The sequence below is a fragment of the Poecilia mexicana genome, unplaced genomic scaffold (assembly GCF_051168715.1).
Source record: "Poecilia mexicana isolate PSO_F unplaced genomic scaffold, ASM5116871v1 scaffold_17, whole genome shotgun sequence".
In the NCBI taxonomy this organism is placed as follows: domain Eukaryota; kingdom Metazoa; phylum Chordata; class Actinopteri; order Cyprinodontiformes; family Poeciliidae; genus Poecilia; species Poecilia mexicana.
In genome coordinates, this window is record NW_028263386.1 from 5,298,203 (window position 1) to 5,318,246 (window position 20,044).

Consider the following 20,044-nt stretch of genomic DNA (forward strand, 5'->3'; position numbering starts at 1 on the left):
AATTATATATTTAGTTTGAAGGTAAATGTTATTGTGGTAGCTAAATATTTTTTGAAGTCACATGTTTAGCTTGCTAACTAAATAGCTCGAAGCTAAATATTTAGCTTGCTAATTAAATGTTTATTTGGAAACTGTCATACTCATAAATGAATTAGCAACATAGGGAAAATATAACTTTAAGAATTAAGCCGCCGTTTTTTTCTGTTATGAAATCCTAAATAACCCAAATTATCACTGCTAAATTTTGACTTTAACTTTACAAACGGAACCCCGAACCGGAGAGGTTAAAATTACAAATATGTGTCCTAAGCAGCCTCTACTGTCTTTTTTATAACTAACTCGGCTGTTTTTCAGTTGTTAATACAGATTAGCTATGAAAAGATTCATCAAGGAGGGTTATTTTTTCTGTAAGCACATCTTTCCAGGCTTTTGTTGCCCCCAACTGTTTTAACACGTTTACAGCCACATTATTTAAAATATAAAAAAAAAATTAATTTTCCCAGCTTTTATAAGTTGGTTTATAGGTTTGGTCACCGAGTTCTTCAACTTTAAGACTGTTGTTTCTGAGAAGTAAAGTTTTAATTATTTTTTTGTAATAAAAGGGCGCAGTCCTGCATAGCTCCGTGTTTTCTCCGGCGGAGGAGGCGTTTCACTCTCTCTCTTTTCCTCTCTCTCTCTGTCCATCTCTCTCCTCCCTCCCTGGCTGTCCTCCTCCAGCTGGATCAGAGGAGATCTCAGTCGGAACCAGAGAGGAGAGGCGGTCTGTCGGCATCTCTGCAGCCTCCCCGCCGCTTCACCATGGATCTGCGGACTATAAGGTTGTTTGGGATTACCGCTCGGGTCGCCCTGCTGCTGTGCGGAGTGAGCGGGACAGCAGCGCAAGGTGAGTCCGAGCTCTGCACGTCTTTATTTATTTATTTTTCTTTACTTTGTTTCTGGATGGACGCAAGCTGGACTGAAAGAGATTTATTTAGGGAGAGTTTTTAGTGCGGAGATTGCAGCGTATTTTGCGCACTGGGAGTTTTGACTTCGAGGGCAAATCTCATTGATTATCCCACTAATCCTCATTTGTGTCCTGCAATTACCAGAGTTGCAGTTGTGGTGCAAAGGAGTGCTCTAATCCCTTCCTAGGATCTAATTCCTGCGCGTAAAATTAGTTTAATGTGTTCGCTTTCTGGTTAGTTTGTGCTCACTGCAGCATGAGGAGCATCTTGGGTTTTGCTCCACAAAGCAGGTTGGAGAGGTGAGGCTTAAGGCAATGGCTGTGAATTTGACACAGTCCGGTTTGACCTGCTGCTGAATCTGAGGCGAAGTGGTGCTGTTAACCCTGTCAGTATAAGTAATAAATTGATTGAACGTATGATAAATTAAAACAAGCTCAATAATTTCCATCTGCATTATTTATGTTTTTTTTTCTTGTATTTTATATCTTTGTTTCTACAAAAAAAACTGGATGATAAAAGCATTCAGTCTGATGCTTTAGTTTCAACAAGCCCTTTTTTCTGAAGGTCAAGTTTGTTTATAGAGACTTCATAATTCATTTTATTTCTTGTTTCTGTTCTTTTGTTTATTTATTTTGGATATTTAAAATAACTTCCCTTTCCAGTGTTACATTTTTATTAGAATTTGGGAATGTCTTCTTGCATTATCATTGTTTGAAAATGGTCTCAAAAACATTAATATTATCCTTTATCTTGATCATTTCTGGGACAAAGACAGATTTTTTGTGATGATGATGATCAGAAGGGTTTGTGTTCAGACTCGTCTGTTTTTGCTCCCATGCAGCTCATTTCTTTCTCTGTCATGATTCTCACCACCACTCAGCAGCTGCTCTTCATCTCCTTTTCCTGCTCAACCTAAAGCATGGGAGTCAAACTCATTTTCATTTTGGGCCACATCAAGATCACAAATACTCCCAAAAGCCCGGTTGTGCCAGAATGCGTTTATAAAAACATCAACAAGCTAATGAAATATTAATAAATAGCTGTTGCTGCATTCAATAACTTTTTCTTTTCACATTGATCACTCATAGGAAGTCAGTGGTCAGGTTAGCTATGAGGGGGACGAACAGTAAAAGCTGAAGGACGCCAATACTGCTACAGAGTTAAGGCTACAAAACACAACCTAAGCAGAGCAACTTATGCTGCGTTCACACAGCAGAGCTTAATTCTCAATTACGATTTTTTGCTGAAATACTACTAATGCAGTCAAATTTCTGCGCAAACCCAAGGCGACCTGCATGCAGAAGAAGAACGTCAATGTCACACAGCAGGGCAATGTTTTCAAAAGTAATAATGGACCCTGCCATCTTTGGATCGATTTTTAAAGTTTTTTAGCAACGCAAGCCGACAGTATCATCATAAGACACAACAAAACACAGGAAGAAAGATGACATAGAAATAATAGAAGCGACATTTCAGACAAAAAAAACCCAAAATGGTATTGGCCAAAATCGGAATTGCGAGGTCGGGCTTTTTAAAGATGGGTAATTGGCAATAGGCCAAAAACTGCAATCGGTTCATCTGTAGTATTTTTGCTCTAGTTTTATTCACTTTAACTTCATTTTGGTAAATATACACAGCATTACACAAATTAAACAAAAACAAAATACTGCTTTACAAACACATAATTTACTTAAAAAGGAATAGGCTGACTTGCCTAACCTGTAAGTTATAGTTCAAATATCTTAGTGGGCTTAAAATAATACAAAACTAACTTATAATTAACTTTTCAGGTCTTGTTTTAAGTCAATAATTCCTTAAATATATCAAAAAGTTCGACTGGCAGACTATTTCACGTATAAAATGGGAGGAATGTCTTAAAGGTAAATAATCTGCCAGAAGAACAAGTACTTTTTCAATCAATATTCAGGAATTATTGACTTAAAACAAGCTTTCATAGCTTGCTGAAAAGTTACTTGTGAGTTAGTTTTTGTCGTATTTCAAGTGTAATAAAATATTTCCGCTAGAAACTAGACCAAAAATACAATGTAAGATTTTGTGTTTTTATAGTGTTGCCCTCCCACTCCTCATTTTATCCACTACTTTGTGTTGTCCTATCATGTAAAATCCCAATATTTCAATAAGCATTGAAGTTTGTGCAAAGTAAATAAGTTACAGACTTTTTAAGGGATTACTTTCTGATACTATCGGTGTTAAATCCCTAAACTTAGAGGATCATGAAGTAAAATCTGGACTTGAGTTAAGTCCAGGTTTATTGGATTAGAAAGCATCTGTCACTGCTGTGTTTGATTTTCTGTTGCTTTTCCCTCAGAGTGGAGCATCTTCACCTTGATAGATGATCTTGGTGAATGTAGTCAAAGCTGTCTGGAGACTCAGAGTTGATTTCTGTCTGTTTCCTCATCCTTCATCTCTCTGTTCTTCCTCCGTGAATAAAACATCTCCAGCTTCAGCTGAAATGTCACCTCCTCTCTCCTTTTCCACCAGATATTTCTCCTCCCTTCCTGCTTTTTCTTACTTTTTTATTCTCTTCCTGCTGCGTTTCCTTCAAACAGTTTTTTCTCCAGCTCCATCTTTCTCCTCCTTTAACCTCTGAGACATTGTGTCTCTCTCTGTTTCAGGTCTGTACATCACAAGCCTCTCTTCATTGTTGTCTCTAATTCAAAAAGTTCCCTCTAGTTTTTACTCATTTTGCTTTTTTATATATAAAAACATATTTCTTTCCTTCCTTCCTTCCTTCCTTCCTTCCTTCCTTCCTTCCTTCCTTCCTTCCTTCCTTCCTTCCTTCCTTCCTTCCTTCCTTCCTTCCTCCCTCCCTCCCTCCCTCCCTCCCTCCCTCCCTCCCTCCCTCCCTCCCTCCCTTCCTTCCTTCCTTCCTTCCTTCCTTCCTTCCTTCCTTCCTTCCTTCCTTCCTTCTCTCTGTGTTTAATCTCGTTCCAGTAAATCAGCGTTTCAGATTCGCTCTTGGATCAGCGACCAAATGGCAAAACATCTGAAACAAAGTGAAGCTTTAAGCTGCCAAAAACTGAGATTTATTGTTCATTGCTTTTTTTTTTTTTTTTGGCAGAAAAGTTTTGTTGCTAAGTTTTAATCTGTTTCTGTTTGAAGGAACAAGAAATATTTCATGTTTGCTGAAAATTATAATTTGGTGTCTCATAGTTTAACAGTTCTTGATTCAAATAAATCTTAATAAACACAGAATGTTGGAGAGACCAATGAAAATTGTAAAATATGTAAAATTTAGAAGAAGGAAAATATAAAATACTCAGTTTTCCCTGAATTGCATCGAGACAAACAACTCCATGTGTTCTTTGTCTCATTATGAACGAAAAATAAAATATAAACTCACTTTTTTAACACTCCCTCCATTTTTCCACAATTTCGCAATCATAAAAAATCACATAGAATCATCACATCCCTGCAGTTCTTTGTGCTAATGTTTAATTGTCAGTTTAGTTCAATTTTTCCTCAAAATGGTCAAAAACTTCAGGCTTAAGTGAGTAATTCCCGCCTGCAGGTGGCAGTATTTCTTAAGAGAGTTGAAGTTATAGACTGTAAATAACAAAAATTTTGCTATTCAATTTCGATTTTGCTTATTTTTGCCATCTTTTTTTTTTTCTCTATGTAGATTTTGGAAGTTGTTTAATTGGGAAAAAATATCTATAATATTTCAAAAGTACCAGTTAAGGCCATAAATAAATTAAAAATTATAATAATCTGTCTTGGTAGCCTCCAGATATTTAGTAATCTTTGTAACTATTTCACAGTGGGACTCCAATATTAATATGTCAGTTTTTCTGATGTGGTCAATAATTAATTCACGAATCGAGTTTCTCTCCAGAAACTCAGAACATAGCAAACGTCTTTATAAAGACAAAAAAATGATATAAACTAATCCAGAAGCCAAATTTCTCTTTAAGGAACAGAAGTTAAGCTTAAAAAAAGACGCCCTACTGAGCCGCTGCTTTAGTATCAAAGGATTCTCTTTTTTTATTTTGCAAAGCTGACAGTGTATAAATGATGCAAAATGAAGCAATGCAGCCAGAGAGGTATGCAGTTCTCCTCTGAATAATAATAACAGCATCATTAAAGTTTTCTGTCTTTATTCTTCACCTTGACTACCTTCCTTTTCCCCGGGTCTCTAACAACGGCCTCCAAAGGCTCGTTTTGTTCTGGTCGGCTTCATATCCGTCCACATCCTGCAGTGGTCTGCATGTTGAAGAATTTGGATTATTTTGTGAATTTAATTAGCTTTTCTGAGTGGAACTCTTCATTTCACTGGAATTTAAAACTTCTGTCATTCCTAGTATGCTTTTGTCAAAGATGGTTTTGTTTTTTTTGTCTGTGCTTCAACCTAAAAATGCTTAAAATCTCTACCTTGAATAAATGCAGTTAGAGTGATTAAAAAAAGACAGATTTTGTAGTTTTTGTATTTATCAATTTCATTTATCTGATGCTTCACAGGTATCTTTTAAAAAGACTGGTTTCTGTGCAAAATCTGTTCACTGGAAAAGGAGCTTTTCAGAGTTTCTACCCAGTCCAGGACATTTTTGGAAAAGTTGTGTTTATGTATACGGCATAAAAAATAAAACTTGTTTATGTTGTTTTCCCTATTCTCTAAAATATTCAAAAGAAAATGCAGCTTGGGAAGCTGAAATACCTCGTTATAATTCTACTTGGCACACTATTGGCTGCCAATCCAAGAGCGCCATACATTTTCCTTGGTCCTGATTGGCCGAGCTCCCATAAGTAGTGGTTCAAATCCATATATGAAGGCCAAGTGGAAATGGTTTGTTGTCTTTTAGCAAAGAGAAGAGAGAAATTCTCCATTCACTAAAACCTCAGGTTAAACCGTGAACATTAGCTTCACGGTTTTAGCATTTAGACGGTTTCCACTGTGCATTTTAATACATATTCAGGTATATTTGATAAATGGGTAGCCAGGACTACCTGCATCTTTAAAAAGTCTTGAATCCACGTATCAAAAATTAAATCAGTTTTGTCATGACAGGACTATATAATTACGTATTTTTTATGTTTTTTATTTTTTTACTCTTTTGTCAGGTAAAAATTCATGTCGCCCTCACACATCTTCACTGAACGTGACTGGAGGCAAGATCAGCTGCAGCTAATATACCATTGCTAGCTAGCTAACTTATTTGTGTTATGGCGCAAACCAAAATAAACTTGAGAGTCTAGTGATAGCGGGAAAAATGACTTACGGTATATTTCACCAAAGCAAAGAGAGAAATCCTCCAATCGCTAAAATCTCAGCTTTGTTTACATTTTGTGAAGAAGGAAGTTGCGCTCAGTGTCTTCAGAGGTTTTTGTTTTGTTTCCTTCAGTGGTTCTTGCTTCAGCGCCCCCACAGGCGAGGAGGGGAACAGGTTACTCAAAGAGTTTGGTTTGTTTGACACATTGAAGTGTGAAAACAAGCCATCCCAGCTGAAACTATAACAAATGAGTCTACCAGAAAATCAGGTGTGAAAACACCCTAAGAATGGGATGATCTCACAAGTTATTTATATTCCCATGTCATTTCCTTTTGTGCAGTTCTGTCTTGATACAGGTCTTAAATGTAATTCATAATGGACCTGGAAGGTGTTTAGTGAAACCTGCAGAAACCCTGAAAGTGTTAGCAAATTTCAGATATTTGCTAGCGGCTGCAGTTCCTGACCACAGCGAATACCGCCGGTCCGCTCTAAATAAATAACACCAGGTCACTGAATTCATTTTAATGCAAACACTATCACTTTACACCACCACAGTTTAGACTCTATAAATATAAAACAGTTCATTTTTAAGCGGTTAAGCACTAAAAGAGTTGATGTGCTGGAATGCTAAAGAAGAGGAATGAAACTCTAAGTATATCTGGAAAAAGCAGCTTTCACAGAAGAGTCTAGTTTACCTTCCTGTTAAAAAGGCGAATAAAAGAAAAGGGAGACTGTTTTAATGAAGCTTTAAGGTTGTTACTCTGACTCAGTTTCCTGATTACAGTCTGGGTTATGATGCTATGAAACGTAGCTCTATCTTGGCTCAGTCAGCGCCGTATATCAGAGCAGGATTGAGTTTAATGGACGAGTAGCAAAAGCTGTGATTGAATCTGCAGTGAGTCATGTGAAAACCAAAAGCCTCTCTGTCGTGCGGCGAAAAGCTCTCAGACCCAGAGGAGTTTCTGCCATTTGAAAGCTACGACCAAAACGAAATCCACAAACCTCGGGTCCCTGAAACCAATAAGCTTTCCTTCAGCTATTTGCTCCTCAGAGAGGCCACCTATAGAACATCGCTCACTTAATAATCATCCTCGCCAAGTTTTCCACTCTACTTTTCATTTGTTTCAGCGCTCCAGCAGAGCCAGGGGCAAGGTCTGACTATTGCTGTTTATCAGAGAACCAGAACGGGTCTTAAACACGTCCGGAGAGGTTTGGTGTTCATGTTCCTCTCCTCTCAATCGTTCAGCACCTCGGTATCTAAAATTACTTCTAAGTTGGATCACTTTTCAATCTACTTCAAAACTATATATCCAGCCCACTCTGCTGTTGGGTTTGAGACCATTGATTTAGTTTGTTTACTGTGCAAAGAACTTTCTAGAAAGCTGAAATTGCCCTCTGTCCTGTTACAGTTCATAAAATGTTATATCCCCCTTCAAATGCAGTAATTTAAGCAAACTAGTTTAAATTGCAGCCTTGTGAGTGATAAGCGCTTTTATGCAGAGAGACACAGAAACCCTGAAAATTGCACACAGCTGTTGGGTTCAGTTTAACATAAAGTAGGAGTCCATTGAGTGTTGACACAGGATATTTAAATCTGAAAATTGGCTCCGGTTTAGATGCTGAAAGCTGTTGATGACTTGTAAATTGCCAATAGTTATATTTTTAGAGTATTTGGTGAGATAAACGAATGAGTAAATGGTCACTTCAGATGTAAAAAAAAATTATATTTTGTTATTATATTACCCACACAGTACAAAAGCATGTATGTTTTTGTGTATGTATGTTTATTGTTTTGTTTAAAAAGCTATTTATTTAAAAATGTGTATTTCTTTTATATATGTTAAATTGTTCTTTCAAAAACAAAAGGCAGTCAATAAGTAGTTTCATGTCCCCTCACAGTGGACATGAAACTGTGACTGGATCACCACTTAGTTTTAAGTAGTGATCCATAACTTCTTAAAACTAAAAGAGATCGGGTGGCGTTAAAGGAGAAAATAAGTATGGCAAGTCAAGAGGGAGTGGTGGGTAAAAGTGAAAATTTCATGTCACTAGATTGGCAGTATTTTGAATATTTAAAACAAATAACGAATTAATTATTGTCAGTATGGACTGGTATTAAACCCTTATATTGTGATTATCCATATTGCCCTACCATATTGCATGCAAAGTGAAATGTTGCTACAACTTCACTGAATCTACTATTTTTGCACATTTCTATACTTCCATACTTCTTCTATAAACAAACCAAACCCTTGAAAAAACTCCCAACCATTTTTTGGTAATACTTTAATGCTTTTTGGTGTCTGGAAAATGAGCCATTTCAAAAACCTCCTGATTGTTAAGTCACATTTAACAGGCACTGCGCTGTTATCTAGCAACCCAAGTTGAGCTCCAGGACGTTTGGTCAGCTGGTTTATCGCTGCATGCACTGTACAATGGCTGCTGGAAAAGACAATTGTCTAATTGATGACTTACCGTCCAGAAGCCACTTGCTACATTCTTGTTGGTTGTGCAGGAGGCTCTACTAATGCTTGTCAAAGATGTATGATTGCATAATTGCCCATCTGTTTGCAGCCATTTTCACTTTCACGTGCGAGTTTAAACGTTGAGTTGGGGGGCGTGACAAGAGGCCATAAGCTCAAAATAGGCAGAACTGACCAGATTAAAATCTCATCATCTTAGAATGATTTTTGCAAAAAAGAATATAGAGTCTTGTGTAGCCCATAAACCTACCCTAACCTGTCCAAGGAAGAACAATAGGTCACCTTGAACAATTGCCTGATCATCTTGGGCTGAAAGTTCAATGTTTTAAACACATTTAAAGATTGCCCCCAAGTGGCGAAACAAATGTTAGATTTACTTGAAAGAAAATTTCATTCTATTACTGTCAGCTGTTCAGCATGACTTAAGGGAATCTTCATCGGTGCAGACAGAATGTCTGCAGATTGTGCAGTACAGTAATATCAGGTCATAGCTGTAATCTGCGGTGTACACATGTTGTTGCACACATTCACACTACTTTTTTTCCTAAAAAATAAACTTGTGTCACCTGGTGCAGGTGAAAATCACACCTATCTAATTCCAGAAACAACGCTAAGTATTTCATACGCTATAGAGTCTACAGAGATTCAGGACTTATTTACACACTGAATAAATCTAAGGATTTTCACACATCTGTTCAGGGAAAGACAACACATCTGTTACCACTTCTATTTTTGCTGCAGGATTGTTAAAAGTATATATAACCTGCCAAAAGAAAAGAAAGCATTACTTCCGAATCATTCAGCTGTAAGTGAAGGTTTCATTACTTGTCGTCATCTTAACTAAAACTCTCAGAGATTCATCAGTCTTCCTCGAGGTTTTTATCTCCCCTCTTAGCAGCTTCAGAGCCACTGGAGTGTGTGCTGTAATCATAGCCTAATGACAGATTATCTCTCGAATACTAAATGACTTTAATCCTGTTTTAATGACAGATAATACCACCACACTCCAACTGTGGGTGCATGTGTGTTTTGCATGCTGATTTGCGTTTTCACCCCTTTTCTTCCCCGGCTGTTTAAACGGTAACGGCTCACTGGTCGAGGTGATTCATTGTGCTCACAGTTGGAGTAATAAAACGACAAGTTTTTAGTCGTTTTCCCCCCAGAATGGATCAGACACACACTGTCCTGTCTGGAACTGGGTGCAGGGTTCGTTCGGGTGCTTGAAATCCTTGAAAATGCTTGAATTTTAATTAGGTTTTTTCAACGTTTGGGAAGTGTTGACATTCAAATAATAAAATGCAATCTAATGTCTGATTTGGAAAACATTATTTAGAGTTGAAACAAGACATTTTTATAGAGCTAATCAAAAGACACAAGTGCAACTTTTTTCTCGCGATCTGAAGTTAAATTAGACTAAAATGTTTTTGTTTTAGGTTAGTTAGAATCACCAAAATTATTTATATTTGCTAAATGCCAGATAACATTGCAAGAAAATTTTTTAGAGATTATTTTTGTATCTTTCTTTTTATATTGTGTGTAAGGATTTAATTTGAACAATTAAATGATCTTAAATTATCTTGCACCTCCATATATTTCAGACTTATTTCATCAGTTGTTCAGCTGCTTTGGTCCCAAACATTTGGCGGAAACTGAAAGATCAATATTTCTCTGTTGTGGCTCCTAAATCTTTGAATTTGTTGCAGGCATCTTCATCACTTCCTGTTTTTAATCTCATTTTCAATCATTACTCAGTAGCTTTTGGCCCAGTCTGACTTGATAAGCTCTTTTTACTGTTTTGTTTGATTTTATGTGTATGTTTTTAATGTTTTAATGTTGTTTTATGTCTTGACTTTTATTCCTCAATTCGCCTTGTTTTTGTGCAGCACTTGGGCAAACTTCTGTTTTTTAAATGTTCTTTATCAATAAATAGGATTTTGATTTATATTTTATACATTAAACAACATCATTGAAATCTGCAGATGTTTTTTTTTTTTTTTTGTTAAATTTGTGTTTGTTTGTTTTTGGACCAGTCAGTAGTAAAGGTTGTGTGTGAGAGAGACATTTCAAATCATAAAATGTTATATTTTATTCTGCCTTGTCCGTATGTTGAATACTATCACAGAAAAAAGATTAATAACTCTACTAATTGATATAACAATGAACTGAAACGATCTTTTTTAGTTAATTTGTATTGTTTTTATCTCCAAGTTGAGGTGCTGGAAAAGTTTGATAACTTACCTTGAAAGTGCTTGAATTTTACTGCGGGAAAAGAGTAAAATCCTTGTGTGGAGCCGTAAAGATAATCGAGTTTAGTTAGTTTCCGTTCAGCTGTGCCACAATTAAACTCCAAACTAGTGGTTATGATAGATAGAGTGTCTAAGTTAATTATGCTGTAAAACCTGCATGGTTTGGCCATCTACATGCTCAGTGTGGCAGCACAAAGTTTTATTATTCTGCTGCTTCAGGCTGCAGGGACCTAATATGAGTTGCAGTAAATTATTGAGATGTTGGAGGCTGAATGGCAAAGTCAGAGGTGTTATTACTCACCCACTGAAGGCTATTGGGTGCCTTTAGAAAGAGTTGGTTATTTAAGCTGTGGAGGCTCCCGGGGAATATTAGGACGGCTTGATTAAATCTCCCTGCTCCTGAAGTATCCCTCATCTGCTCCGAGATTAATCTGGTAAACGCTGAGGGTGGAAAGTGTAAATCTGAACTCATTTTTGAGTGTTGCAGAGTCCCGTCTTGTGGGAATTTATGGCTTTTCGGCACTCTGGCCGAGAGGAACAATACCACAGCTATTTCGTGTTAATATGTGTTGAAGTTTCCTTTTGAACCCCTGAGCTGTTTATGATTCATGGAAGGACTGCATGGCAGAGAAAGGAAAGTAACTGAGGATAAATCCCCTTTATATTTTTCTTTTAGTGTCATTTATGGAAATGAACAGAGGAAAACTGGAATCACAAACTGGATGTGGGGAGGTCAAGGTTTCAGACCAAATGAGAAACCACCCATCATGAACTGAACCAGGGATCTACATGACTTCCATCCATTCATTTAATATCAGGAACCAGTGTGTTTGTTCAAGGCCAACCCCACAACGATGGGCACCTGGAAAAACAACAAAGCCATTTATCAAACGTCATCTTCGAAGATGAGTTGCTGTCGAGCTTTCATGTGTGCAGGTCATCGTACTTCATCACTGGGGGTGACGGGAGTCTCACACCGTAAATGGATTTTTCACTCACAGCTCTATTTGCAGCAGCTCATGTGTTAGTTATGACTGGAATAATTTGGGGACGTTAAACTTACCAAGTGAATCGGCATTAGTCACTGAGGTGACCGTGCTGCTATATTTATTCTCCATTACATTAGAGATTAGTCTTTGATGGATGGTAACACACTCAAGCATTACAGGTTATTCTGGTGAATGAAACATGATTACGCTGAATAAAACAATGCAAACAAATTAAAAATTCATTATTTCATGGTGGGGAACCTCCCAGAAGAGTGCTTCAAGCCAATATCTTAATGCTAATGTTTAGTGCTAACTGTTTACAAACCCAAGTTTGCACATGCTTCCAAATCTGAAACTAAACAAAATGGAGGATCTGCTCCCAAAATATCTCAGTCAACTCTGATGCAGACCAATAAAGGGAACTTTGGTTCATTTGAAGTGAATTCTGGTGCGGTTTGAATGCATATGTGAACACCAAGCGGACCGGAGACTGCTACAAAAGCAGGAAGCACATGGAATTGTGGGTTAATTCAAACAAAACAAACAAACACAATAGTCTAGCGCTACCAGAAGAAATGGCTTGTGATCTTTTGCCAAAAACAAAAGAGAAATTCTTCAACCGCTAAACTCTGACGCTACTCGATGTTTGTTTACATTTCATGAAGAAGGAAGTTGCACTCAGTTTCGTCTTCAATTGTTTTCCTGTTGCTTCCTTCAGTGGTCTTTGGTCCAGCGCCCCCACAGGTGAGGAGGTGAACAGGTTTTTCAATTGGTTTGGATCGTTTGATAGTGCAGTGCGAAAGCGAACCGCAGCAGCTGAAAATGTAACAAATGTTTCACTTTTGGTCCCAAGTTGAACCGAGGCTACCAGACTATCAGGTGTTAAAACATCCTAAAATCTATTTCAGTGCCTGTAAATTATTCATCAACTTTGTGTAGCATAGGATATAAAAACAGTAATATATTCTGCCTCAGTTGCAGCGTTGGAGCAGCTGGTGTGTCTTCAACACTTTATGTGCTGCTCCAAGCTTTATGGTGTGCCTCCTCCTACACATGCAGATAGACGCTGATCACACTATGATTTTCTGTTGTGTAATTCTCATGAACCGAGTGACCACAGCTCCCCAGCGACTGCTAATGAGGAGAAGCAAAACGAGTCAGTTTCTGTAGCGGAGAAGGACAGAACTGAGCCGGTGGTCATTAAAATCAGAGGAGAGGGATTAAAATTTTAACAGAACAAGGAGGCATAAAGTTTTGAGCCGAGCAGTGAAGTGAAACAGAGCAGAACCAGCAGAGGAAGTGGGCAAAAGAGAAAAATGGACAGGAAGCAGAGTAATATCGAGTGTTGAGGCTCAAACCTCCGGGCTTTTTAGTTGTATTACTCCCTCTGTGTTGCTCACAGACTCAGTGACATTTTCTTCTGCCAAGTTTGTGTCGCAGCCACCATCCGCTCTTAAGATGCACTGCCTCACATCCCCGAGATGATTCGCTTTAATGAGATGAAGGAGCAGGATGACAGAGGATAGCAGGTATGATGATGACGAGCAGAAAGAGGCTAAGTGAAGAGGAACCAGGTGGAGGAAGAGGATTAGGCAGGGCGAGGGAAGAAGAGGAAAATGGGAAGATAAGACTGCGTGTCTCGCTAATAGTTCCCCATGTCTTTCTTCCCTCCTGTGACATTCTACAATTTCACCCCTGCTGGCTTTTAAGGGAGCGTAAATTTCTTCTTCCCTGTTCATCGTTCGATGCAGAAGAGGAACAGGAATTCTGCAAAGCTAAAAATATCAGTGTATGGAAAGACAAGTGATAGTTTTCTCCAAGTGGTTTGATTTCTGATAGTGCTGTCACTGTCACCACTCAGTTTGGAGTTTTTTCTGATGGAAAAATAAGTCAGGGCTCTATTTTTTTCTGTTCCCTCAGTTAAATCCAGACTGTATAGTTTCTGAGGACATGAACATGAGTCATGCATCAATATTCAGGCCCATTCACAAAAGATTAAGATTGAATCTTTGCAGGGTGATGGAGAGAGCTTTCGGGGAGTATTGTGAATGCAAATGAAAATAGAAAAAGAAAAAGTCACATATATTTGCTTTCTACATGAAATCCAGTTAAATTACTTCAGAAATCATCTAATTATTAAATACTTTGAAACCTACAAACCTGACCTTTACGAAAGAACCACTGGAAGAAAGTCATTGTTTGAAGAACGCCATGAGAAATACAGTTAGCCTTCAGCCATCACCAAAGGATTTAGATCCAAGACTTTTTGATATGTTAGAATGGCCCAGTCAAAGTCTAGACCTGGGTCTAATTGATTGACTGTGGGAATGTGTTGACATCGTTGTTAACATGCACTCTGCAAAGATGTGCAAAGCTGGCAGAGACATAGCCCAAAGGCCCTGCAAATGGAGCAAAATGCGGTACTTAAAAATATTTCTTTGCTCTGAAGGAGGTTTTCTTCCAAATTTGCAACATTCTCATGGGTCATGCAGGTAAAGGAGAGCTTAGTGTTGTTTTCAGCTGCTTTAAAGACAAGTGGTAACACTTTATTTGAAGGGGTGTGCATAAGACTGACATGAAACTGTCATAAACATGACATAACACGTCATGAACATGAATGTCTCTTCATAAATGTTTGACTGTTGTCATAAAATGTCATTCAGTAAATAATGACACTTTTAATGCACAGTTCCATTAAAACTTGCATTAAAAGTCCATTAAAAATGTCAACTTTTGCATTAAAAGTGTCATTACTTACCGAATGACACTTTATGACAACAGTCATAAACATTCATGAAGACTCCTTCATATTCATGACAGGTGTTCTGTGATGTTTGACAGTCTCCTGTAAGTCTTAAGCACCCTTTCAAATAAAATGTTACTTGACAAGTTTATCAAAACGACTCAAATTCACTGATCCAGAAAGTAACAGAGGGCAAATGTGTAAACCAGAGTTTGCACATCAGTCTCAGGGTGTATTCACACCAGAAATGATTGTTGGCTTATTTGTTTTTTTGTTTCAAGCTGTTTGCTTAATTGTTATTTTTTGCTAGTGGGCTATAATTTGTAAGCAGAGTCACGCGGGTGACCATCATTGCTCCCTTTAGTCAGAAATGACAGAGGTGAGACCGACCTGCTTGCTGCCTTTCTGCTGCGCACATTGCTGTTACAACTACAATACTATTTTAAATGTCATGACAAAGTCATTTAATGCAGGTTTCGCAATGTTATAAATCTAATTTTGTAATGGTGTCAGCAAATGTGTTCTGTAAGCTGCAGAAAGCAGAAAAAGGCAGATCAGGTATGTTTTCAGTATAATCACTACATGCAGCAGTACTGTCAGCAACGTGAAGTATAAAAAGACATACGTTTCCTGGTGCCAGTCTATATTCACACCAGAGGCAAACCGGACCAGAGTTCGTTTGGAAGTGGACAGAGATCACCTCAAGAAGTGGTTTTGGTCCACACCAGGGTTCACTTGAGTGTATTCACATATACAAAAGCTCCGGATCAACAGTGGAAATCTAGTGACTTTCAAGCAGAAACCACATATGAAGGAAGATCTGCAGCTACAAAATCTCAATCAATCATAGATTTTATGTTTGCAGTTTGGGGAAAATCTCCCCCTCTATTTATATGTTCTAGTAAATTAGAAGCATATTGTCTCTGAATGTCTAGCGCTGGTTACGTCACGCTGAGTGTGTGAAGAAAAACTGTGTTATGAACGCACTGTTTTTCTGAAATCTATCTTTTTTTAACCACAAAAGGTAGAATTGATCCTTTTGCTGATATTGCTGTAATTGATTTCTCTAATCAAATAAACTGTAAAGCCTAGATTTGTAATGTGGTTGCTGCTAACTGCATAATTTGTATATTTCCCATCTTAATTCTTGCTGGGATTAATAAGCAAAATTCAGATAAATTAACAGCTGCTTAGACCGCCTTGAGTTAGATATGATTCAAAATAAGTGCAAATTGCTCAGATATGATGAGCTTGATGAGTGTGTTCACATCTGCATGAATCCAGTGCAATCGTAATGCTTTGTGAAATTCAATGAGGAAAAAAAAGCATAATATTTCCGTCCTGGTTTTATTGAGCTGGAGATTTTTTTTACCATCTGAAATTTTCCGTGGCAGCTGCTGGAATATTTTATTGTCCCTAATTTCATAACTTGCTGTACTTTTTCCCACCATATTCCAAAAACGATTATCCTCGTGGACAACGCCATTTAGCTGCAGGAGGTCCAGGCCCCGATCAGTTATATTGCAACAGCGTGATAAATTCTCCCCCCCTGCAACCAAACAGCAAAAAATTGAATTCCTGTATGGAACCTTATTATCAACTTGAAGATAAAACACTTTGAGTCCCAGCAGGAGATTAAATTTTAGCGAGGCAGAGAACAAATGCGTGTAATACTGGTCTGGAGCGATGCCATCTCCAATCCTCTGCCCCATAACCTCCAGCAACACCATCAGCAGGATTGTCCTGGAGAGGAACTGGAGTGAAACTTTGGTGCAAAGACTCCCGTTTATCAGCTTATGGTTCAACCGGATGTAAAATGTTCTTAAAATGTGTATTGCTTTAGATCAATTCTTGTTAAAGCATATTTTACAAAATAAAAATCTGTAATTTTATATTAACTTTGATGAAAAGCAGTTTTAGTATCAAAGTTCTTGGGGAAAAACACAACTTAGACAGAAAAATCAAATAATAAGAAGGGTAATAAGAAGGATTTAGCAGACAAGATTTACTTAAAAGTGTCAGTTAATTAAAAAAAATTCAAAAAGCTTAAATTTGTTCAAGAAAGATAGAAAAAATGCTAGATGAGAGCAGCTAGAAGGGATCTAATTTCTTTGATAGAAATCTGAAGAGACAAATCCACCGGACTGTTAATTAAAAGTTTGTAGACAAAATGAGGAAGAACAGGTCGTCCTTACTGAGCTTTCTCCCTTATTACATACAATTAAAATCATCCCTGTCAAATCGACTGCCATCTAACAGACTGACAATTTATTTTCACTGCTACTGAGAAAAATTCAGATTTTTACAAGGAGAAAGCACCGCACCAAAAGAAGTTATCACAAAAGGTCACGTCACCAGTTTGGCAGTGTTTTATATAAACAAACAAAATCAATAATTATTGATATCAACTAATATGAAACACTTATATACGTCTTCAGCCATATCATCCAGCCCTAGCTGGTTTGTTTGCCTATCGACCCTTTTCATGTGACGTCACGCTCTTCAGAACTCGGCTCGCGCCGCCATGATGGACGTCAAAACGACCAATGCGCTCCTGTGAAGCCTGTCAAACACAGATACCTGGTAGCCTAATATCGCTTCTATTTAGTTGATTTCACGTTAGAAATGGTCATAATGTGCTGTGTGGTCAGCTGCACCAACAGACAAGGATAGACACCAAACTTGTATTCTTGTTTTCCGTTTAATACGCGGCGATAGCAGCCATTAATCATAACGACTGGCAGCCCTCAGTGTAATAGCGAATTTGCAGTTAACACTTTTACAAGGTAAGAAGATTAAGGTTCATATAAGTAACTATAATTAGAGAGACATCAAGTATTGCATTATGGAGAAGGTATGCGTCTAACCATTAGTAACCATGGAGACAAGGCCACAACGTCATGTAGAATAGCATATATAAAATAAACTGGTTAGCATCTCGTTTTTTTTCCATGTTTTTAAGGCTGCTTCGATGTAAGGGGAAACGACGTTTATGACAGTGATATAAATCATGTGGTGTGGATTCACACCACATGATTTGGTGGTGTGAAAGGCAAAATTGGTATCAGAAGGGAAGAGGTTTGGGTCGGTTTCTAAGCTAGCTATTTCAAACCTTTATGTTCACAGACAAATTAGCTCGACTCGAACAAGTAGAAACCATGAATGGCAAAAACAACTTGGGAAAACAATTTCAGTTGCTCTGTTCAATACTCCCGTCCCTCATTTCAGACGTCCATCATGGCGCCTAGAATAATTAAGTGACGTAGTTGCAAAGGGTCAATAGTTTGGCTCAGTGCTTTCCAGGCACATCCAACTGTTAACTTATCAGACCCATAACTCTCTGAAAGGACTACATGTTCCTTCTAGCATCATCTGTAATAAGATCTAAAGAGTTGTTTACAGAGATGTCTGGGTTCCTCTCCTGGATCTGTTTGGACAGAGGAATCCCAGATCAATCACCTGAACAAAGAATGTACGTTGGGACCACAAAGGAGACCATATCCAAACACAAAATCTGTGACTCACTTTTAACAATTTTATAAACGTCCGTTTTCTTCTTCTGGATAAATCCAGCAGTTAACCTGCGTTTTTCTAGGAGACTCATACTCACCCTGTCCTTCTGACAGAAAATCTATAAAAGAGAATTTAACCGGCATGCTATGACAGCACATCTCCTCTTTTTCTTAGAGGTTTCCTGAACAGAGACAGGATTTTAACCCTATATCCTACCCAATTATTGCTTCCTGCGAAGGCTGACATGTTAGGCCATAAGTTCTGCTTCGGTTCTCGTCACCATTAGTTTTTGAAAATCCCAAGTATTCCTCTGTGAATCAAAGAAATCCGCGGATTTTACTTCAGCCTCCAGGCGAGCTGAGCTGGGATTGTTGGAGAGGCGGAGGAAGGCGGAGAGCATCAAATTATCTGCAGAGAAGTTTTTTTAAGGAGCACTTATCTTTTAATGTTTCCTGAGGGAGGACGGCTGCAGATGAATTCAGCTGATGCCGCGGCGGCTGTCGTTGTGGTTCAGCAGAGGTCTGGAAGCCGTGCACACAAACACGAGGGCACAAACTGTGAATCATGCACACCCTCAGTCAGTCACAACATCCCATTTTTCTTCTGCACAGCTATTTTTTATAAGAGTCTCAGTGCTGTTGGGGCTTCTGGTCTCTGTGGAGCAGACTGATCTACAAACTGCTCCTTATCTTAACAAGAGTTTCCATGCAGGCCATTTCCCAAGTCTCCAAACAGCTCCTGTTAATGGATGTGTGTTGCTCCTGATAAATCCAAAAATAGGCTTGTAGTGCTTGAAATCCTTGAAAATGCTTGAACTTCATTAAGGTGTTTAGAGCTGAAATGATTAATTGTGATGAATTGATTATTGGAATAATTGCCAACAAATTTAGTAATCGATTAATCGTTAACTTGACTCTACAAAAGACAATTTGGTAAAAAAAAAATAAAACAAATTTAAAGCAGTAATTAAGCCAAACTGTACAAACTATATACATTGAAGATAAAAAATATCTTTGTCTGTAAATATGTTTTAGCCAAAGTTCCTCAAGAAGTAAACTTTTAGCTTCACCCTGTTCAAATTCACTGAAGGAAGAAAGTTGGACTAACTTTGTCTGGCTAATTGTTCTTTGCTGCTCACTTAACCGTGACGATATTTTCAACATTAATGCACATGCTGTCGTACCAAATTTCAAGGACATTATTGCAGTGACAGGGTCCTTTCCTGCAGAATAAAATGCATAATCTGGGTCAAAGGTTTTACATTTAATGTGCTAATTTCAACTCTAAGTCCAAATTCACTTCCAACAAGCCACCATCATGTTGTCAGGATTGCTTTGCGTCAAGCTGCAGCTCATTAAGCATCGTTTTTAGCATCTTTATATAAAAAAAAGTTCCTTTAAAGCAAACAAAGATGCTTCTGTCCACCCAAACAGATTATCTGCATCTAAATATTAACAAGTGAAGAAGATGAGGAGAACATTTCTGAAACAATTATTAATATTTTAAGTTAGGATTTAGGTTAATCCTGTTAGGCAAGGCAAGTTGGTAAATTCAAAGTGCTTAACTGGAAACAGAATTACATTAAAGACTGAAAACAAATTAAAACTACAGAGGTAAAATTCAAGCATTACAAAAAAGGAGAGAAATAAAATCAAGCATGTCAGAAATCTGTGTTTCACATAAGTAATTGACCAAACGTGACGTTCTCTTACATATATTGACGCTGCAGATGCAATCGCTATAATAACTCCTACAACGAGGTTTACGGTTTCCCTATCAAACACGCACAAACTGAAGGTTTGAAAAAAGAAATGAAATAACTTAGAGCAGTTCAGACGGCTGATGAAACAGTCTGCTGGATCTTTATGCATGACTTTGCAAACTAATTAGCAAAATGG

The 20,044-nt window shown here is 37.9% G+C and overlaps 1 protein-coding gene across 1 annotated transcript in view; it reads left to right on the top strand.

Moving 5' to 3' along the window:
* The first annotated feature begins 556 nt into the window (after positions 1-556).
* LOC106929533 (contactin-associated protein-like 4) overlaps positions 557-20,044 on the top strand; it is a 99,943-nt gene continuing 80,455 nt past the window's right edge. The window contains exon 1 of the mRNA XM_015006550.2: positions 557-883. Within this exon, the coding sequence (XP_014862036.2) occupies positions 799-883 (85 nt within the window). The 5' untranslated portion in view covers positions 557-798. The remainder of the gene's footprint in view (positions 884-20,044) is intronic.